Source organism: Xiphias gladius, chromosome 12, assembly GCF_016859285.1.
Source record: "Xiphias gladius isolate SHS-SW01 ecotype Sanya breed wild chromosome 12, ASM1685928v1, whole genome shotgun sequence".
In the NCBI taxonomy this organism is placed as follows: Eukaryota; Metazoa; Chordata; class Actinopteri; order Istiophoriformes; family Xiphiidae; genus Xiphias; species Xiphias gladius.
Window position 1 is genome coordinate 17,294,430 of NC_053411.1, and position 20,560 is coordinate 17,314,989.

The 20,560-nt window shown below is 45.3% G+C and overlaps 2 protein-coding genes across 2 annotated transcripts in view; both read right to left on the bottom strand.

Moving 5' to 3' along the window:
* Positions 1-879: 879 nt before the first annotated feature.
* cnpy3 (canopy FGF signaling regulator 3) lies at positions 880-6,503 on the bottom strand. Its single transcript, XM_040141524.1, has 6 exons — positions 6,238-6,503; positions 5,335-5,461; positions 4,476-4,572; positions 4,143-4,265; positions 3,652-3,769; positions 880-3,260 (listed from the first exon to the last, which is right to left on the bottom strand). Exons 1-6 carry the CDS (start codon positions 6,341-6,343, stop codon positions 2,968-2,970), a joined length of 864 nt encoding a protein of 287 aa, XP_039997458.1. The 5' UTR covers positions 6,344-6,503; the 3' UTR covers positions 880-2,967.
* Positions 6,504-18,735: 12,232 nt separating this feature from the next.
* The window catches only part of trpc5a (transient receptor potential cation channel, subfamily C, member 5a), a 74,874-nt gene continuing 73,049 nt past the window's right edge, over positions 18,736-20,560 (bottom strand). The window contains exon 17 of the mRNA XM_040141100.1: positions 18,736-19,773. Within this exon, the coding sequence (XP_039997034.1) occupies positions 18,736-19,773 (1,038 nt within the window). The remainder of the gene's footprint in view (positions 19,774-20,560) is intronic.

The following is a 20,560-nucleotide window of genomic DNA, read 5'->3' on the forward strand; positions in this document are numbered from 1 at the left end:
AAACTCCTGACCTTTGACCCCTCGCTCAAGCCCCCCCCCCCTTCGGTTACCGTCGCCACCCCCGTTGACGTTCCGTGCTAGGACGGCATTTTCTTGATTTTGATAATCAAAAGAAAAAATGTCCCAGTAATCTTTGAAACAATGGCCTCTTGAGTTCAGACGAAGACAAGACAACAGAACCAAACGTCTGACCTGTCCAACGCCAGCTGAAATGATGACCGATGACATTTGGCGGTCTGGAAAAGTGTAGAGATCTTGTCCTTTTGTCACCATTAATGATCGGAGCCTCACTATTAATGATCGGAGCCTCACGGACCTAGCTAGCAGTGGTATGAGGTTAATGTCTTGTACAGTAAGTTTAAATACTATATTGTACTTTGCTTTGAAGTTTGTTTTTTTAAATGGATACTGGTTGAGAAAGTATCTCTTTTTATGATTCATTTTTTTCAAACTTTAGGCAAAAACAAGCCACAAAATATTGAGAATCATTCAATTTTAACCGCTACAACCGTCACTGCTGCTTAAAACAAAACAAAACAAACTGTTGACAGTGAGTCTAGCACTCTGCCTCCCTCTGGTGGCCAAAGTTATACATTACACCCACATAGTTATTAGGCTGCAGAGATGAACTGAAAATACACAACCGGGTCAATTATTGATGTCAGCTTGTTTTGATAATGTGGTGGTTGCTAGACACTTTGAGACTTTAGTAGAAATTGAGACATTTTAGTTGTCAATTAAGTTACCGTGAGAAAACAATGGGGGAAAAAATTAAACCGAACTGCTGATTTTGGCTAACTGGCAACTTCACAACATCCATTTTAAAGCGACACTTCAAACCTGGGAATGATCGGTCATTTGTAACACGTGTACCGAGTTTTCAAACCTGTGTTTATTGATCCACTGATGTGTCTGCCTGTGGTTTCAAAAAGCAACTCCAATACAACACAGCCAGCATTTTACTTCAGAATAAAAATCTGTAGAAACACACGGAAACACACACACGAAAAAAGGAAAGGACAAAAAAAAACCAAAACAAAACAAAAAAAACACACATACACATAGAAACCTTCATTTTCAGCCCGGGAGCCCAACAAACACACACAAACCCACACACGCCTTAAATAACTGCACACAACAAAACAAAAAATGGAAAATTATAACATTAAAAAATTACAGCAACACAAATCAGTGACATTTAAAAAAAATAAAATAAAAACAACCTCATGCTCTATTTACTCATTAAAGGGGAATTTCACATGAGATGATTAAAAAGGTATGAATTCTGGAGAGTCAGTCTCATCTACTGATATAAAACACTGAGAAATATTTAAACTGTTACAAGGAAAAAGCAAATCTATATAAGGTTCAATAAAATATCACTTTATCCTTATGGTACAAGAGTGCAGATTATCCATGGATTGAAACGGTAAACTTCTCAGGCAACACAGTCCGAGGCATTTCCAAAGGTCGTAAAAAAAAAAACCAAACAGATGATTAAAAATGTCCCGGTTTTCAGTTGGAATGAATGGTACAGTAAATATGAGGTTTTTAAAACAGCAGAGATGCAATAAACACACAAAAAATTCACATTATTCATTAACAGACATACAGCAGGAAAGGCCCACTACAAACCACCAACTACATTCAACTGAGAGAAAAAGAAAGAAAGCAAGAAAGAAGCTGGTGCTTTTGAAGACTAATGATTTTCTGATTATTAATATCTGAGTGGACAAACGGAACCCAAGATGACGTCTTCACTTACTTTTTTGGATAGAAAAACAGAGGAACGCAGTAAATCTTTATATCTGAGAGGCTGTAATCAAATAATCTGCGGCGTTTTTGCTTGATAAATGAATTAAAACTATGCAAATTGTTGATTTGTTTTCTGTCCATCCATCCATCCAGGCCAGAAGAGATATGTAATCTCTCCAGTACGTGCTGGGTCTACCCCGGGGTCTCCTACCAGCTGGACGTGCCCGGAAGACCTCCAACGGAAGGCGCCCGGTAGGCCTCCAAATCAGACGCCCGAACCGCCGCAACTGGCTCCCTTTGCCGCGAAGGAGCAGCGGCTCCACTCCGAGCTCCCTGCGGACGTCAGAGCTCCTTACCCTGTCTCTCAGGCTGGGCCCAGCCCCGCCCCGCAGAGGAAACTCATTTCGGCCGCTTGTATCGCAGGTATTCCTTCGGTCACCACCCAAAGCTCATGATCATGGGTGACAGTTGGAACGTAATTCGACCGGTAAATCAAAAAGCTTTGCCCACTTCACCGCAGCGGCCCAGTACCACGCCGCACCCATCCGCCTGTCAGTCTCCCGTTCCATCCTACCCTCAGTCGTGAACAAGACCCCGAGATACGTAAACTCCCTCACTGAGGGCAGAGACTCCATCCCATAGAAAGGGTTCTCCTGATCGACTGACTGATTAATTGATTAATCCTACAGTCTATGTGTATTTTTAAGTTGACCGGCAGAATGATTTTAGTAAAAACTCCATTTCCGTTTCCATTTTAGCAGTGTCACCCTGTTCCCATATCTCAGCAGGTAACTTGGAGAGAACAAAGTTAACATAATTGACAGAAACAATGGCCAAAGCTAAAAAAATAAAAAAACAAGTTGTAATCAACCAGAATGATCCTTTCAGCGAAGATAGAGTTATTAAGTGTGTCTGCAAGTTTCATATCTGAATTTTAAAAGCCAGTGGCCTTTACGCAACTGCACTGGAGGTAAAAATGACCTATAAACAACAAAGATTTCATAGTTTGGTTGATTGGTTAAAATTCTTGAGGCCACAGCTGATTTCTCACGTACCGGCCAAAACTGAAATAAAGACTTTAAAAGAGCATGTACAACATCTCATCTCAGTTCTGACAACCGTTGAAGACCTGTCCAGAAGCTGCAGACTGCTTTTACTAAGAGTTCAGTTTCGTTTAGACCAGCGGATCCAAGTCCAGACCGAGACCAGGGCTCACAACTCTGTCTTCTGCCCAGACAGAGGCACCTGTGGCTGGATCTCCTCATCAGACGACACCCCTCCATCCATCTTCTCCACTGGAGCTTTGCTCTTTTTCTTCTTCTTCACCTTCTTCTTCGTAGCCGCCTTCTCCCCCTCGGAGCTGCCATCTCCTCCCTCTCCTCCTTCCTCACCCTTGCCCTTTCCCTTCTTCCCTCCCTTCTTCTTTTTCTTCTTCTTCTTCTTGTCCTCCGCAATGGCTGCCTGGTCTCCCTTCTTCTTTGGGGTCCACTTCTCATCCAGACAGGCTGGATGGAGAAATCAAAGGAGAAAAAATAGGTGAAAGAATAGAATGGAGCAAGGAAGGATAAAGGGTAGAAAGACAAGAAGGAGAGAGAGGGAAGGGGAAGAAACAAAAGGAAAAACAAAAAAGAAAAATTAGAAAAAAAGAGAAGGAGGAAGAGGAGACGCAAGACAAAGAGAAAGAAAGAACAAAAGAGAGAAAGACACGAGAAAAAATAAAAGGAAAAGAAACTGAGGTCAACGGGAAAAGAAAGGAAGTAGAAAAGAAGAAAAAGTGAAAAGAGAGAAAGGAAAGATAGGAGGAGTAATGATGAAATGAAGGGGGAGAAAGCATGAGGAGGAATAAAATCAGGAACAATAGAGACCTCTGTGTGTGTGTGTGTGTGTGTGTGTTACCTTTGTCCTTTCCTTTGAGAACGTGCTTCTCACACAGGTACGTGGTCAGGTCTTCCTCTTGGCTTCCTTTGTACCAGTCCTCAATCACGTCCTCGTACTGCTCCACCAACACGTCACACTGACAGACACACACCAGTTAGTACGAGAGTCAACCGCATTGACTGAAAGCACTGCTGGGTTTCGTCAGTGTTTTGTGACGCTCAGACGTTCATTTAAAATGCTGCTGCAGCGTGCAGCGAGCTACACGCACGCTCCGTCTATGAGATTTTGTTATGATATAACCTGTTACCAGATGGATGATTGTTCACTTAGTCTCCGTAATTGCTCATTTCCCTAAAATACACGTACAAGTCATGGTTTTAAATTAAAAGAGGGGCTGCAAAATTCTCAGGATGTAACCACTGTGATATAAGAATCCAAATATTTTGGCAGCAGTGTTTTGTCATGTCAGTAAATTCAGGGTCTGGGATAGACAGGAACTGTGAAAGCACCTGCTTCTTGAGGTCGGCCACCTCCGCTGAGGTCTCGTTCCACAGCTCGTAGGGAATGTCCATCACCACGTTCACTCCTTTATTCACCAGGCCATGGAGGGTGGAGAAGGTCTCCGACATACCCTGCGGACACGGCCAGAGGTACTGAATAGTGCTGTCATGTAGAACGCAAACTTTCCAGGAACTTACATAGATTAAATCAGACGGTGCCCAACGCTGTTAAAAATAACTCTGTCCAAACACAGCTTTGGCCACCGAACTGCAGCTTAACGTCGTGGAAGTCGAGGGAAAGCACAGGAACTCCAGAGGAAAGAGCCACACTCGCAGACTGACCTTGGCAAAGCGGTTGCTACCGGATCTTTCCTTGTGCAGATTGTACTCCAACAGCCTCTGACACACATTTTCTACAACCTCGATGAATCTGAGGTCTCTGCGGAGGAAGGGACAGGAGGAGACGTTCAGGACTTTTGTCAGAGCTTTTTTTGACCACACCACATTATAACTTCATATTTTGTTATGAAAAGCAGAATTCCGATATGTGTGTTCTGCTGCTCAGAGCTGCGACTGGTCGAGGGACGACAACAGACAACGGGTCTGTGAACATCGCAGACTCAGTGGACACTGACGTGGTTCCCAGTTTATGTCTGCAGTGCGAGTATTGGTAGGTAGGGAGGTTTCACCTTGTTTTCCCTTCAACCGCGTTCTGGTGGGACGACATCCACACCTCTGATTACAGTGACAGCCAGAGCGTCTCACGCCGTGCTGTTACAGATCCGGAAAACCTGGCGCCCGTATTATCCACAATGCAGCTTAACCACGCGAGAGTTTGATCAGAGATCAGGGCGCGTTAGTCCTGAGCTTAACACTTACTCAGACTCAAGGACGCCCTGGGAACTCTCACAGGCTGCGTTCTGTTCAACATCTTCCCTGTTCTATAATAAGTTCCTCCTCCGGGAACGAGACCTGACCAAGTTCCTGTCCCCTGCTGCCGCTATCAGCGTCTGAGCGAGAGAGAAAGATCCAGAATCATCCCGGCAAAACCGTCCTTCCACAGACGCCAAGCTTGGACGTTTAGTTTTTACTGTGAAACTCAACTGAACAATTTCCTGCTTTGTAATACTGCGAAGTTTTGTGTAAAATCACCACAAAATGAAGACACTTCACAATTAAAAACACACACACACACACTTACGACTTGACGTATTTGATTGGCGGCGCCCCCTTGCTGTCGATGAAGCGGTAGTTCCTGTCGATCACTTCTTTGGTCTTCCCCGTCTCATCAAACGCCGACTTCATCTCAATACTGACAAACTTACAGACTGGAGAGACAGACAGGGACCGTGTTTACTCGGGAAAACGTTCCTCCGACCTTCCCGCCGGCGCTCTGTGAACCTACTGCTTTTCCGTTAGGGTTTCACTCTGTTCTAACATACTACAGACATGTCTGCATTGGCACGTGCGGTGTGTCTGCGGATACGTAAACGACAGTCTTTGCGATCCCAGTTTCGTGGTTTGCCACGTATCTTGGTCATAGTTCCTTAATAACCCGATTCAGGGGATCCTCAATAAAAACGTTTATGTGAATGTGATGTACAGACTTGCAATCATTTGCTGATTAATCAATTAATTGATCTGACAGAAAAATGCAATAGTAAACTGAGTATTTTTGCAGTTTGGACTCTTATATGTAAAAAAAAAAAAAAAAAAAAAGAAACAAACGTCAAATACGTATTTTGGGGTTTTTTTTTATGGACCAAACAATCAACTGATTAATCGAAAAAAATGATCGGCAGATTAACCGAAAAATAATCGTTTGTTGCAGCCCTGCAAAACAAGATATAATCTTTTTCAACAGAATGAAACATTACGTTCGCATGTGGTAAAATTTGGTTTTGAGTGGGGGCTTTAGAGAGGACACGGTTAACCGACGATCAGATCGACTGAATACAGTGGTTACAGTCCAAGTCGACGGTCAGCCTCGGGCCTGTTCGCTAGACAGTGTAGCCACAGTGACATTTGCCCATTTCTCGCTCTGCTGTGGACCTCTGTGGGTCCACGTACCCTGTTCCTGAAAGACAAAAAAAAAAACCCAAACCTTCACATCTGTTGGGAAGATGAACCCACTCATCGTCCCCGTCATTCTTAGCTGCTCCGGCCGAAGAAATTATCATGAAAAACGACAAGTACACCGCTAAAATCATATCGTCGGCTCCGTCTGACTCTGTATTTGACTTTAACTGTCGTTTTGCACTTTTAGAAGCCTGCGGAGGACCGTTATATATATATATTTTTGCCGTTTTCACATCCTCCTTCGGTTCATCCACGGCCGAACCGTATCCGAAAGCGCTGACTTCCGCCTTGGGCGCGACGCCCACCGCGCTCCGGACCAATCAGAGAGGGAGACGTGGCAGCAGCCGGACCAATGGAAGGCACTGGAGGAGCAAAGGGGAGAACGCAGGGTAAGAGTATCACTCTGCGCGTATTTCAGGATACAGCCAAACAGGAGCTGAGCCGCTCGTTCGTTTTTCCTCATAAACATGTGAAAACATTCGTACGTAAAAAGTTTTAAATGTTCAAATGACACAAACAAACACAAGCTAAATCGTAAGATTAACACAATAACAATAACAATAATAATGTAATAATAACAATCATAATCATAATAATCATAATCATAACAGCAATAATAATAATAATAATAATAATAATAATAATAATAATATTTCAGCCTTCCCTTGAGAAGTCAATTAAAAAAAAAAAATCAACGTCCAAGTTAGGCACCTCTGCAGCATTTCGGAAATTTCCTCCTGTAATTCCACTGCTAAGATGTGATTTGGTGGCTATGTGAAAATTGTTGTTCCATCGACATGAAAACACAGTGTTAGCTTTCTTTATTTACCTGTAATTAGTAATGGTGAAATGAAATGAACCAAATCAGCACTGGTATATTATTTTAACACGGGGGGGGGGGGTGTTATCATACTCCTAAAAAATTAATTAAACTGGGAAGGGCCTTGTTTTTTTTTTCATAAAGTGAAACATTCATTCATTAACACCAGTGCGATGTCGATGTGCCAGATTGTGCCCAGAAGGCGGGTTCTACAACCCGGAACCAGCGGCAGACCGGAAGGTGACAACCCCTTCGCTGACGAGTGGATCATCTTAAGCTGTAGACCATCTTTGGCTTCGGCGTTCCCAGCTGTTTTGCAGTTTTCAGTCTCATCCGACAGAGGGAGCCATGCACATACCTAAAGCGCAGAACGATGTCAGCGGTTATGCAACATTAAACAGGTAACTTCCATCCATCCATCCATCCATCCCTTTAAATATCCTCTACATAGACAGTTTTCCCGGGTGTGTCAATCACTGAATCCCTAAAAACCTTGTGGAGGCGGCCCTGAAGCTTGCCATAACCTTTGACCTCTGACCTCCATGTACATGGAGCTAGAGGGATCGGTTTACACTTCTGATTACCCCTGTGTAATCTGGGTGCACACTGGGTTAAACTGACTGACCATTTAATCATCTCAATAACCTGAGGGTGGAAGAAACAAAGGATGGTGATTATACCATGGTATAAATCTATATTGTATGTCTATTACTTTATCTTGTAGTGGGGCCACCCGATCCCTAATTATCCCTAACGAGCCATAAACAGTTACGATTCCAATTTCATCTTCAGACACGGGCCTCTCCTCTCAGTCGTCCAAATAATTCCCCTGGGATCTGTTTTGCACACTTCAGTGTCAACCGGCATTAGTCGTAGCCGATGGATATTTCAACAACCTTATGTGTTTTTGTTTCTCTGCCACCATTCGTCGAGTTTACGTGCACCTGAGTAACCAGACTACTCAGACCAACCAGGGGACGCTGGTAAACAGAGAATGCGTTTACATGTACAGTAATAACCTGGCTACTGTGAATCTGCCTATATATGTGGATTTCTCTCCTATTCTAGACCTTATTTTGGGAGCATGACTTTCTTAGATTAACCGTGACAGATGTCGCTGCAGAACAACTCTACGTCATGGCGCGACAGTGTCTGAATTTAACAAACAGTCAAATGTCCCAGGGATTGAGACTGACTTATTTAGATTTCCGCATCGCATTGTGCAATTATCTCCTATTTCACCCACCTACTCCTCTGTTGTGTAAAAAAAAAAAAAAAAAAAACTAATTAGAAATCTGGTTACCTGTATAAATGGCCAAGAATTCGGCGTTCTTAAGGAGAAATCTACCAAGAAACATACCGTCAGGTTTCTCTGATCCCCTAATTATGGAGGGAGGGCTTTTTGTTTACGTGCCTCTTAAAAATCAGCTTACTGGGAAAAACTATAACCTGGTTACAGGAGCGTACGTAAACGCAGTGATTTTTGCTGATAAAACTGTGTCTAGGTGTGTTTACACTAACGCGCTGCTTAAATTGTCCATCTCTACAAATTCAACCACAGAGGACCTCAGTACGTTCCCTGAGGTGCTCCTTCACACGCGGCTCATAATCTCTTCTAAACTCTGCTGCAGGACTTTCACAGATGTTTCCCTCTAGGAAGAGTAACGTATGTGAGTGTGTGAATGCGCATGCATCCTCGAAAACATTGTGTTTCTGTGTGCATCTGTCTGTGTGTGTCTTAGTGTGTGTGTGTGTGTGTGTGTGTGTATGAGAGAGAAAAAAAAGTGACGTGTTTCACAGTGAGATAAGAGTGTTTCTCGGTAGTTCAATAATAGTCCAGTTTTTCTGAGAGGTGCTTCAGTGTACTGCTGCCTGCCAAAAGGACAGCCAGCTACTGATTCCACAGTACACTCACGCACACACACACACACACACACACACACACACACACACACACACACACACACACACACGCAGACACACGGATCACTGTGTGTCTCATAGCAGAACTTGACACTGAGTTGGTGGAGGGGAGGTTGATGTGGAGGGAGAGACAGAGAGAGAGAGAGAGAGAGAGAGAGAGATGAAAGCTGGTTTTTATTCAGCAGTGCAGCCCACACAACGGGCAAGCGAGGGCTTTGTTAAAAGAAAAAAAAACTCTCTCTCTCTCTATTTCTCTCTCCCTTTCAGCTGTTCCTTGAATAAAATAATAATACATTCAGAGCATATAGCAGGTTGTTGAAAAGCTCTCCTGCTCTCAACAAGTGCAGTATAAAAAAAAAAAAAAAGAGGCAGCTTTTATCAGTTTAAACCAATATGCACTAAAACGCATGAACACAAACACTAAACTGAATCAGTGACACCGGCCTGATCACCTAAAGCATCCGAGACAATATCAAAAAAACAGGGCGGAGCGGTGGTTACAGATTTCGTATTTAACCAAAAAATGCTTTAATTAAAAACTTCTCAAAAGCATTGAAAGTCTGTCTGCTCCTCTTCTCTGATCCCTGTGGGGTTTTTTTCTTACATCTTTATAGAATTAAAGCGTGAGAGTTAAAAAAAAAAAAATGCTGTGCATTGACACCAATTCTGTGAAATGTGGGTTTAATCGCATTGAACGACGGGCTTTTGCTGATGTGACGCGTCCATATCGATGTCGCCGTGAATGCTATTTACAAGTAGGAAACGGATGATTGCAGTAACCCCGACATCATGTGAACGCGGCATAAGCCCCCCCCCTTAGTTACTGTTGCTACGTCTGTCAAGGTGTAGCACGACATGTAGGCCCCTGCAGTTTGAACTCAGTCAAGTTTCCAGCCACATTTCATGCAGATTTTGACCAGATTTCCACAAAAATAGGAAAACGAAAGTGCGAAATGAATGCAGGTTTCCATCAGCTGCTGTCAGGAATATCAGTGGGATGTGAACGTTGGGAGTCGGGTGCGTCAAGATAACGGAACAGAGCCTTTATCTGTTACCATCAAGAGGACGGGAAAACGAGCAGAGCGTAATTAAACGAGCGCCAGTCAGACCTCAAACACTGGAAAACCAAGTGGGAAATGTGATGGAAATATGGTATTTTTGTTTGTTTTGCCGCCATCTTTCATCAGATGCGCCACGTACATCACGATGAATTCTCTAAGTCTAGCTCCGTTGTACTGTGGAACCGCGCTCTGGTTTCATTGACACACCAACTTTTTCGCCTCAGCCAAGTCTGAAAACTCTTTTCGACATTTTGAGTGTTTCCTCTCGAGTTTCTCTGGGCAAGGTAAAGATGCAGATAAAAACAGTTGGACTGGGGCCCCTGGTGTCCGCTCGAAATTCATAGTCATCTCTGACACGATGGGTCGTCAGTTTCCCACAGGAGTAAACAACAGCAAACAAAGGCCGGCTTGTTGATTCTGCTCCCTTAAATGACTGTTGCTATTTTTTTCATCAGTTGTAGCTTGCTAGCTAATTCATTTTAACTCTGTGGCTTGGCTGAAACGGCGTCTCCTGTCTCCTGCTGACTTTATAATGTGTAAAGCTGACTCATTTTAAAATAAGAGTGAAGGACGGAGGCCGACTCTATCGTCTAAATTGTTATTCTATGCATTTTGCATTAAGATTTCCATTCATGGAAACTAAATGGGGGCCTAACCCCGAACAATAAAAAACCCACAACATAATTTTGGCCATAAAGTGTAACATTTTCCATATAAATCAATAAAAGCAGTTCCACAGCACAGTACATGTAAACCTCCACTAAGAACTCCCACTGCTTACATAAGGAAATTCACTGCACGTGACCCAATTTACACGGATCTAGCCTTTATTTGGCTTTAGAAACCACATCCTCGCTGCGGGTCGGTGTCTTAGGAGGACCGTCAGGCACCCGGAAACACCCGACTGGATGGCGAGTAAATCTCAGAGTGAGTCCTCGTCTCAAAACGCACCTAAAAATAACCACGAGCAGCAGAGCAGCAGCAGACGAGACGAGCTTGAACAAAAATCTCCCGTTAAAAGTGACGGTGATTTAAATTCCTGGCTGTTCTTCATAGACTTGTAGCAGGTGTTTGGCTCCTGATCAGACGTGTGGGAGTTTAGTGGGATGATTCTTTATGGGTGCAATTGAGGACGTTGTTACGGGCAACAGTTTGCCTCCGAAGGTGAACAAAAGTTTATTTAAAAAAAAAAAAACCAGTCATGTGGCAAAGCAGTTTTTTGCTCGATTTCTCCTCTGGAACGTGGAAATGTGACTCCATGTTAATCGTATTTCTAGTGGTTGCATCAGTGAAAAGAACGGGGGTCAGTGGAACCACCTGGAGCCGCCACAATTTTCACGTCTCCTGCGAAACAAGTTCCACAAATGCTGGTGTCTCTCGCTGTCAGGTTCACCGGCGAGCAGCTTCTGACATAAACCTGCCGGGAAAAGCGATAAGAGACATTCATACTTGTCTGCCAGAGTCAAGAAGGCAGTTTTACTGATGCTATTCAATGAGGAATCAGTTTTTGATGCTCAAAACTGTGTGTCCGGGCGAAGTTGATGTTCTTATTGTTGTTGTAATCGGTTCAGGATGCAACAGGCGCTAGAATATGGCCGTAACGTGTCTCTACGCAGATTCTAGCAGAGAAAAGGTAAAGGAAATTGTGTGAGTAGGAAATCATCATATAACTTATGAACTTGGCAACAGAAAACTGGATTTACTAGTTGGAGAATCTCGTATTTAGCAGGTTTTCAGGTGTCGATGTGTTAACACAAAAAAGGAGAACCGGCAGGATGAAGCCACAGATTACATGACCCTCGTTCACCAGAGACGGGGAAAGGATATAGGATGAATCAAGAGTCCGACCACAGCCCGGTTTTCTAAGGATGCCTTTATTAAAGAGTCAACAACGTGCGCTAGCCGTCCGGTTCTAGAAAAATAACACAGTCATACATTCATCCCTGTGGAAATCCAAGAAAAAAAACAAGGAAAAACAAGGACAGGTTTTTATTTTTAAAGCTCAAAATCCCTTTAGAAGGTGAGAGGGGAACCTGAATGATGCCGTGTGTGTGTGTGTGTGTGTGTGTACCGTATATATGCCTCTACTGTATCTATGTGTGTGTGTCTGTCACTGCGTCGATGAGGAAATGTGATGAGTAGCTCCGCCAAATCGTTTGAGCCCTTTTTTTTCTTAAAGGAGCATTGATCATATTTTTTTTTTTTACAACCCCTCAGCAACAGAGCGACCAGGACGCGTGTAGCAGGATTTGATCGCCGATCGATACCAGCGACTGAAACGTTGTTCCAGCCGCCGTCGACGGCTCTGGCCTTTAAGGCTCCGGGCCCTGTGTAACTTTTAACGAGCTATCGGGACTCGAACAGGAGAGCACATCACCCGGGACGTGAACTCATCCGTCGCGCGGCCGACTAGTGGCGATGTCAGGGTCCGCTCAGCGCGAACACGCCCGAAAACCACAGACCCCCTTAGGCACAAGAAGAAGAAGAAGAAGAACTGCCGCCTTTGAATCCACGGGTGATCAAATCATGAAGGTCCACTCTATTTCGATCCGGCTGAGTTCTTGACTTGACAAGATTCACGTCTAATTTCACTGAACGTCACAAATGAACACCCCCCCCAAAAAATCCCATTTGTCGTCCTTAAATTTGGACAAACGAGAACCTGATGTGATTTCTGGATTTTTGAGTGAGAACCTTTCAAAGTTTCGGTCTGACCAGTAAAAATGAAAACACTGTCGTCGTTTCCCAGCGATCGACAGGAGTTCAGCCTCCTCCGGGGCGGAAGCTGCGCTTGTGTGTTTGCTTGAAAATGCAATAATATTAACTCACAAACCACCGAGTTTTCTCAGTGCGCAGAACATGTGTGTCTGTGTGTGTGGACACACACAGACACACATGTTCTGCAGCCCCAAACTATTTACAGTAAAACCTACAGCTGGTCACTGGTCATATGTGTTTGTGTGTGTGTGTGTTTGTTTGTTTGTTTGTTTGTGTGTGTGTGTGTGTGTGTGTGTTTGTTTGTGTGTGTGTGTGTGTGTTTGTTTGTTTGTGTGTGTGTGTGTGTGTGTGTGTGTTTGTGTGTGTGTGTGTGTGTGTGTGTGTGTGTGTGTGTGAATAATGCATGAGATGAACCTTTTTTTTCAACACTGCCTGTTGCTGTCAAAGTGTACACTCTGTGTGTCTGTAAATGTTGTCCCATCTGTCCATTTAGAAAACAAATCTGCTTCAGTGACACTCGATCTGTTTCTCTATCAAACACACACACACACACACATACACACACAGACACACACACACACACACACACACACACACTCTCAAGATCAGGCCTTTATCCACTCAACCCTCCTCCCTTTGTCTTATTTACAAAACACCATCATATCTCCAACAGATATAACTACCCTAACATCAATCAATCAATCTACTAACACACACACACACACAAACACACACAGACACACACACACGAACATTATCGCATACACAAGTCTCATCTAAATCAATACGTATCAATCAAGGGCTCAACAGAATTTAATTATGGATTCTGACTGGATCAATAATTCCTGGGCAACACACACACACACACACACCCTGTAGCAGGTTAAAAAAGGCCCAAAGGGGGATCGGACAGGCCTTACCAATATTGATCACAGTGATTGATTATCAGTCCCATGTGCATTTCTCTGTGTCTGTGCTGCCTAATATCATGTGTGGTCCTCCCAGTCCGTGTGTGAGTGTGTGTGTGTGTGTGTGTGTGTGTGTGTGTGTGTGTGTGTGTGTGTGTGTGTGTGTGTGTGTGTGTGTGTGTGTGTGTGTGTGTGTGTGTGTGTTAATAACAGACAGTGACCTTCAGTTGATCGACTTTCCCGTTTCCCTGTCCCTACGTTCATTTCTACGTATTTCAAAATAAAACTCCTTAATTTTGACTGGAAACACCTTTCCGGATCTTTTCTGCCCACGACTGTCACGGCAATGGATGAAGCGTGATCGATTACCAAACCCTCTGCAGCCCTGGTTGCGGGCTGGTTGCCGCGGTAACCAAGAGATTGCAGCCCATTCTCCGTCGAGAAAAAGCTGAAAATTCTTATTTTTGCTCCATTATTATTAATCCGAAGTCGAAGCAGACTTGCAACATTACAGGAGGCAGAGCAGGACATTGCCGTAGCAGGACGGGTCACTTTTACCGTAAAGGTGCACAGCGTTCAAGTCCCACTACGTAGCCTTTATGAGCCACATGTCCAACGTCTTTGTCAGCACCTATAACTGCTCCTGTTGGCGTCCGAAGGTCGAGGCTCACGTATGGACACGTGTTGAATGTCAATATAGTAAAGTATATTTCAAACATAGAATACATTTGTCTGCGTAGGACAAGTACTGTACATTAAGACGCACCTACAAATGTCCTTATTGATGCTATATAGGGGACGTAAAGTGTTACCGGGTGTTGTGGGACAGAGGAAAACACATCCACCGGTCCCCTCTCCTTTCTTTCTTTATTCACCTTCTCTGTCACACACCATCATTCTCCTGAAACAGCAACCCCCCCCCCTTCGTGGCTCTGACCTTTGTGTCCTGTAGTTGCTTAATCTTGATCTAAAATCGAAAGCTCACTTCTGAGGCCAAACTCCATCACTTACAATTTGTCAATGATGCTGATTAACGCGATTTCGTTCTAAGAACCGGTTTTCAGTAGTCGATAAACTCTCGCGACCCCACTTCCTCAGTGTAAGACTGAACTAACTGATTTATTTAATGCCTGGATCAGAGGATCATTTGAGTGTTAACCATCGACTATCCCAATGCGTTAAAGCTGGATTAAATTATTCTTATTTTGGCCGCGACCAGCTGCAACTTGCATATTATCACATTCACAACAGTGTCGACGGGTTAGAAAACAGCTGCTTATTTACACACCCAGCAGTCACAGAGCAACTTTTTGCATCAGTGACTACGAGCGACTCCTTTCACACGGCATTTCATCCGCTGTTTGTATAAAACATCTAAGACGAGCTTGTTCTTTTCTCAAAAAGTGTCGCTGCAAGTGTGACTTTCAAATTACACATTGAAAACTCAGCCTCAAAAAAGTTTTTCTCTATGACGTTAAATATTCAAGTAAAAAAAAAAAAAAACTTCCCTGGGTTTCATTTATCAAGAGTTTAACAATCAAAAACTTTAATCTACTTCAACTGGAAAGTGTGGGTTGTGATTGGTTGGTCAGATTCTGATTTAAATGTTGGTAAATCCTGATTGGTGCACCGAATTATGTGGCATCACCTTTCTGCAACCGAGCCCCGCCCACTTCAAACCACCGCGAAAAGCGCGGAGAGAAAAAAAACAAAAAACAGAAAACAGAAATCACGCACGTGAATGAACCGAAACCGTTTTAACTTTGGCAGGAAATAGTGTGTTCATAATGGATCCCGTTCTTCACAGTGAAAAGCTTGTTTTTAAAATAGGTTTTCTTGGCTTTAAATATCAAAAATATTGATCAGTGCAGCTTTCAGACTTGGAAAACACGACAACCTGATATTGTTCTTCTCACAGATTCCACTAGAAACTGTGTTTGAACCAAACCCCAACATCTATTTTATGTTTGGTTTTTTTTGAGCGGTTGACGAAAAGGACGCGAGTTATGTGACAACAGCATGAACTGGACACTCAAACGTCAGGACACAGTTTAGCTCGTCCTTACGCTTATCTAGGAAAAACACCTTTGGTTGACAGCGGGTGATCTTCCACCTCTGCGGTTAAGGTTGGGTCATGTTCAGGCAGAGAAAACGAGTTGGCCGGGGTAATGGAAAGGTTTGCGGTCTTACGGTCAAAGTCCCACACCGATCCATTCACCCTAACCTGCTTCACGAGAGGGTTTACGGCTCCACGTCATAGAGGCCTTTGCTCCAGAAGAGAGTCATTACTGTACAGGGTCACGCTACGGTCGTGAACAATCAACCAATGCTTTCATTTTTGCAGTGTCTTGGTCAGTCGGGGCAGTAAAGATGCTGCCGCGTCCGCTTCTCCGCACCGTCTTTCTCTATTGTTGGCGCAACGACGAAAAACGGACTGTTTTAAAACACAAATGGAGACCGATGTCATCGCTAACCGCTTGGCCGCGCCCCCGCTGCCAACCGAGGCCAGGATGCCCAGCAGCGTCGGACTCAGCTGGTCACTGGTCACCGCGCAGAGCTTTCTGCCTCCGGACGTGACATTAGGATTACAGGCTTGCTGGGGCGAGAAATCAGGATCTCCATGGTTACACCGTGACATTTTGGGATGTTGACTCAGCGAAAGGGTCGAGGCTTTCTGCCGCCGCCGCCGCCGCTGCCAAGACGGCTGGAGGTCACAGCGCCCGCCGGAGGGTCGAGCGCGCGTGAGCTTTCGCCGCGTGCCTGGGGGGAGGCCGAGGGACGAAAGGCAGGCAAGGAGAGAGAAAGGCACCATGGGTAAGAAGAACCGTGAGAGAGTGAGTGAGAAAGAGAAAGAAAGGAGGTAAAGTTGGGAGGGAGAGCTGATGTCATCTGGTTGAAATGGGAGACAGTGGACGACTCTGGAGGGATTCTCGCAAAGGGCAAAACATTTGGCCGGGAGCTACTCATCACACCGGCTGATATTTTGAGTGCGTGTGTGTGTGTGTGTGTGTGCGTTGCAGGTAACGGTGTTTTTTTTTTTTTTTTTTGGTTTTTTTTGATCAAACATGCATAATTTCTCTACTTCACTGCTGACAGTCGTATATTAACCAGAGGAAAATTCAACAGCCTCTTTTCATGCCGACCTTTTGAAGTCGCCGCACCGAGCGGCGTCAAGGAAGGGAAAAAAAAAAAAAAAAGTCATGATGAAATTCTGGTGAAATTTCCCTTTAAAATAATTTCCCAAATAGATGGAAAGGTAAACTCATCCCTGTTTTCTCCATCTATTCCCCGTTGAATCAATCATTCTTCAGTCCAATCCCTTGACCTTTTTCCGGCCTTAACTCCTTTCCTTTCCCCATTATTCCTCCTCTTTGCTTCCCCTGTCCTTTCTTTTCTCCTTTCTTTCATCTGGAAAACGTCCTGCGTTCCTTTCCACTCATCTCTCCCTTACCCCCCCCCATCCATCCATCCATCCATCCATCCGTCCAACATTTCCTCCTCCTCACAGTAAATATCACCGCATATTTTTATTCATCAGGTTAAAGTGTACTTATTAAGGAAGAGCTGAACGAGAAGCCAGGATATCGTAGGCAACTCAAATAGAAGCAAAGACAGTCTTTAGAAACCAGAATAGTCCTCATTATTATTATTTGAAGTCTCTTATTATTATTATTATCGTTATTATTATTACTAGTATAACTGTTATTAGGATAAAATAAAGTTCCTTGGCCCTTGTGGATGCAGAGAGAGAGGGTGCAGGCTATCGACAGCAGAGCAATGGTCCCATGCCATTCCCTTTCGTCTCGGTGATTCGGTCGGAGTTAAATCCATGAAATTCCAGATTTAAAGGGGAGGTTATTCCATTTGTCCTGGTACATTTTTTTGCGCACTTTAAAGGTGTTAGTCACGTCTCGTGTTGGAGTGGGACTCATTCCATCTCATTTTCATTGAGGTTTAATGGTAGTTCCGTTCAAATTCCAGAGGTTTTAAAATTATTTGATTCCATTTCTACTCCACTACAGATCTGAAGTTTGGTTAAAGGGAAGGCGGCATCTGGAAAACACCGTGTTGACATCCACGGAGGAACTTTTAACAATATTTCCCTTCTGGAAAGTTGCTTTGGCTCCTTGTAAATCCATAATAACCATGCGTGTTTTAATCCCCAGAGGAATGAAGACAAATCTGTACTCTCCTTTTAAATCTCGTCCTTGGCTCCCTTGTGGCATGCGTGGAAAATGGCAGGCGTTTATAAAGACAGTTTGTTGTAATTTTGCCCTGATCGTCAATGTGGTGCGTCGAGAAGGCTGCGTGGATACAGCGCGGCCGGTAAGACCTGCCGCTGATTTGTCCCTGTGGTCAACTGCAACACGGCAAACAAAACTATTCCTCAGCGGCTTGAAAACATTTCCCCCACATCCCAAACATTAGAAAAGAGACATCTATAAAACTGCTGACAATTCAGGGTCAATCGCAATGTGAAGTCTATGGAACGAGCTGCAAAGGCTCAGGGGGAACGACAGAAATGCACAACATGGAAACAAATTTTGTTGGTTTTACAGTGAAACACGTCCGTCTAATCTAAGGATGCCATTAAACTTCACATTCTTGGTGAAAAACGAGTCCTGCACTGATTGGTTACCTCGCTAGCTAGCTAGCTGGCTAGCTCAGTTACTAGCCGGTTAGCTCACTAGCGGGCTACTTTGGTGGCTCCCTCGCTGTCTTGCTGGTTGGCCCCGCTCAGTAGCGGGTTAGCGCTGTAGCTCAGCGGGTCACAGATTCCGGCGCCTGCTAGCTGCGTAGCTCGAACTGACAAGAGAGTAAAATGGTGTGTCTGCGCCACGTTCCCTGGGACCCCCCAGACAAGCTGTCAAACTGTCTTTATGAACGTCTGCCATTTTGAGGATCTGTTCCGTCCCCACAGACGTGACCACCGCTGATGCCGAACTCCAGAATCCGTCCCGCTGAGTTCCTGAACAGATACTGTTGGACCCCCCCCCCCATCCCACCACCTCTCTCTCTGTGTCTCTCCCTCTGAATTTGTTCATCTATTTTGCAAACAAACAAAGAAAAAACAGTTTGGTTGTCCCTCTCTCCTATAGCTGCGTGGTGACCGAGTCCTCTATGACCTCACAGCTGTCCTCTATGACATCGTCGCACGGTCCCACCCACCCGCCCATCATCATCACCCCTCTTCTTCCCCCTCCTCCGTCCACGTTGCCCTCGCCCGCTCCTCCCACGCCTCCGCCCTGGAAAACGTCCTCGCTGGAGTCCAGGAGGCGAGAGCTGGACTCGGACATGTTGGAAGCACAGTGCAGGGATTGGCAGGGGCAAGGGGGCGGGAGAGGCAGCGTCAGGAGCGAGTCCCGCCCGTTCGTTCTCCGCGGCGAGAACGAGGGGTTATTGATGTCGACTGAGCGGCCCACCTCGTTCAGGTGAGTCTCACTTCTGGTCACACCGCTGAGTCCGAAGTCGGAGTGGCTGTGGCCTCCCAGGGGGCGGAGCAACCCGTCTGAGATGGTGTAGGAGGGCGGGGACTGGAGGGGAAGAGGCATGGGTGGGGCTTTGCGCTTGGAGCGGGAGAACAGGTAGGAGAGGCGTTTGAAAGAGTCCGTCTTTGCCCTTGGAGCTGAGAGGCGCTGCAGACGACTCCTCGTACGAGCGAGAGATGATGAGAACGATGAGGAGAACGATGAAGATGGCAAGGGGAGGACGGTGGTGGAGGAGGGAGGGATGACGGTCGTCTTCAGCCCGTTGCTCTTTGGTTTCCCCTCCTCTTCCTCCTCCTCTTCTCCCCACCCGATGCCCTCCTCCAGCTCCCCCTCCTCACCCTCTCCCCCTCTTTCTATCTGGGTCATTCCAGAGATGGAGCGCACCAGGGCGGAGACGCCAAGCGCGGGCGCCGGCCTCGCCTCGTCCTCCAGCGGGGTCACGAAGGTCACACTCTTCGATCTCTGGCCTCCAACTCCACCACCTCCGCCGCTGTCGCCTGATTCGCTGTCGTCCTCCGAGGCCATGGCGCCGTCGTCTCTCGCCGTCTCGCTGGAGGACGAGTAGTGTCGCCGGGGAGGACGCCGGTTGCCGAGGAGATCCAACACCTCGTAGCGGAAACTGGAGATGTCCTGCTTCAGCTCCTAGAAAGGGAGAGAGACGGGACTGTTGCGAATTCAATATAATTATCGGTAATATTTAAATGAGTGTGTTGTTGTAAGGACTTGAAAATGAAATCTGTTTTTTAAAAAACAAGGATAAAAGGAGAGAGGGAGACAAACGTGTCAGAAAGGTCAATAAACAAAGGGAAAAAACGCATTTATGGGAACAAGATCTACATAAAAAGAAGAAAAACAATCACAGCACTGTCTAAAAATATAAGGGAAGCACATTTTAACTGACTATAAATCAATCTTCCCTTTGAAAATGTTGAAGCACGAAAAGTTCAAATAAACCAAACTTTCATCCGGAAGGCTGCAAACTTTATTCTTAAGCTTTAAAGGGAATAAACATCTGATATCTGAGGGGGAGACACACAAGAAGGTGAAGAGGGTGAGGAGGGGAAGCGGGAGAGATGAGACTGATGACTAAATGAGAGACAGGGGAGGTGAAACGTCAGTTAGTAGAGGCAGAGGGTGAAGAGGAGGGTAGGGACTCAGGAGGACGGAGGTGGAGAGAGGAAGAGCGAGGTCAAGAGGACAAGCAGAAGAGGAGGAGGAGAGAGTGAGTGGATAAATAAACTCAGAGAAATGTGTGACGGAGAGGAGAGAGATGGAGGGGGGGGAGGGAGAGAGCGAGAGAGAGAGAGAGAGAGAGGGAGAGGGAGGGAGAGAGAGGGGGGGGAGAGGGAGAGAGCGAGAGAGAGAGAGACAGAGGGAGAGAGAGAGAGAGGGAGGGAGAGGGAGAGAGAGGAGGGAGAGGGGGGGAGAG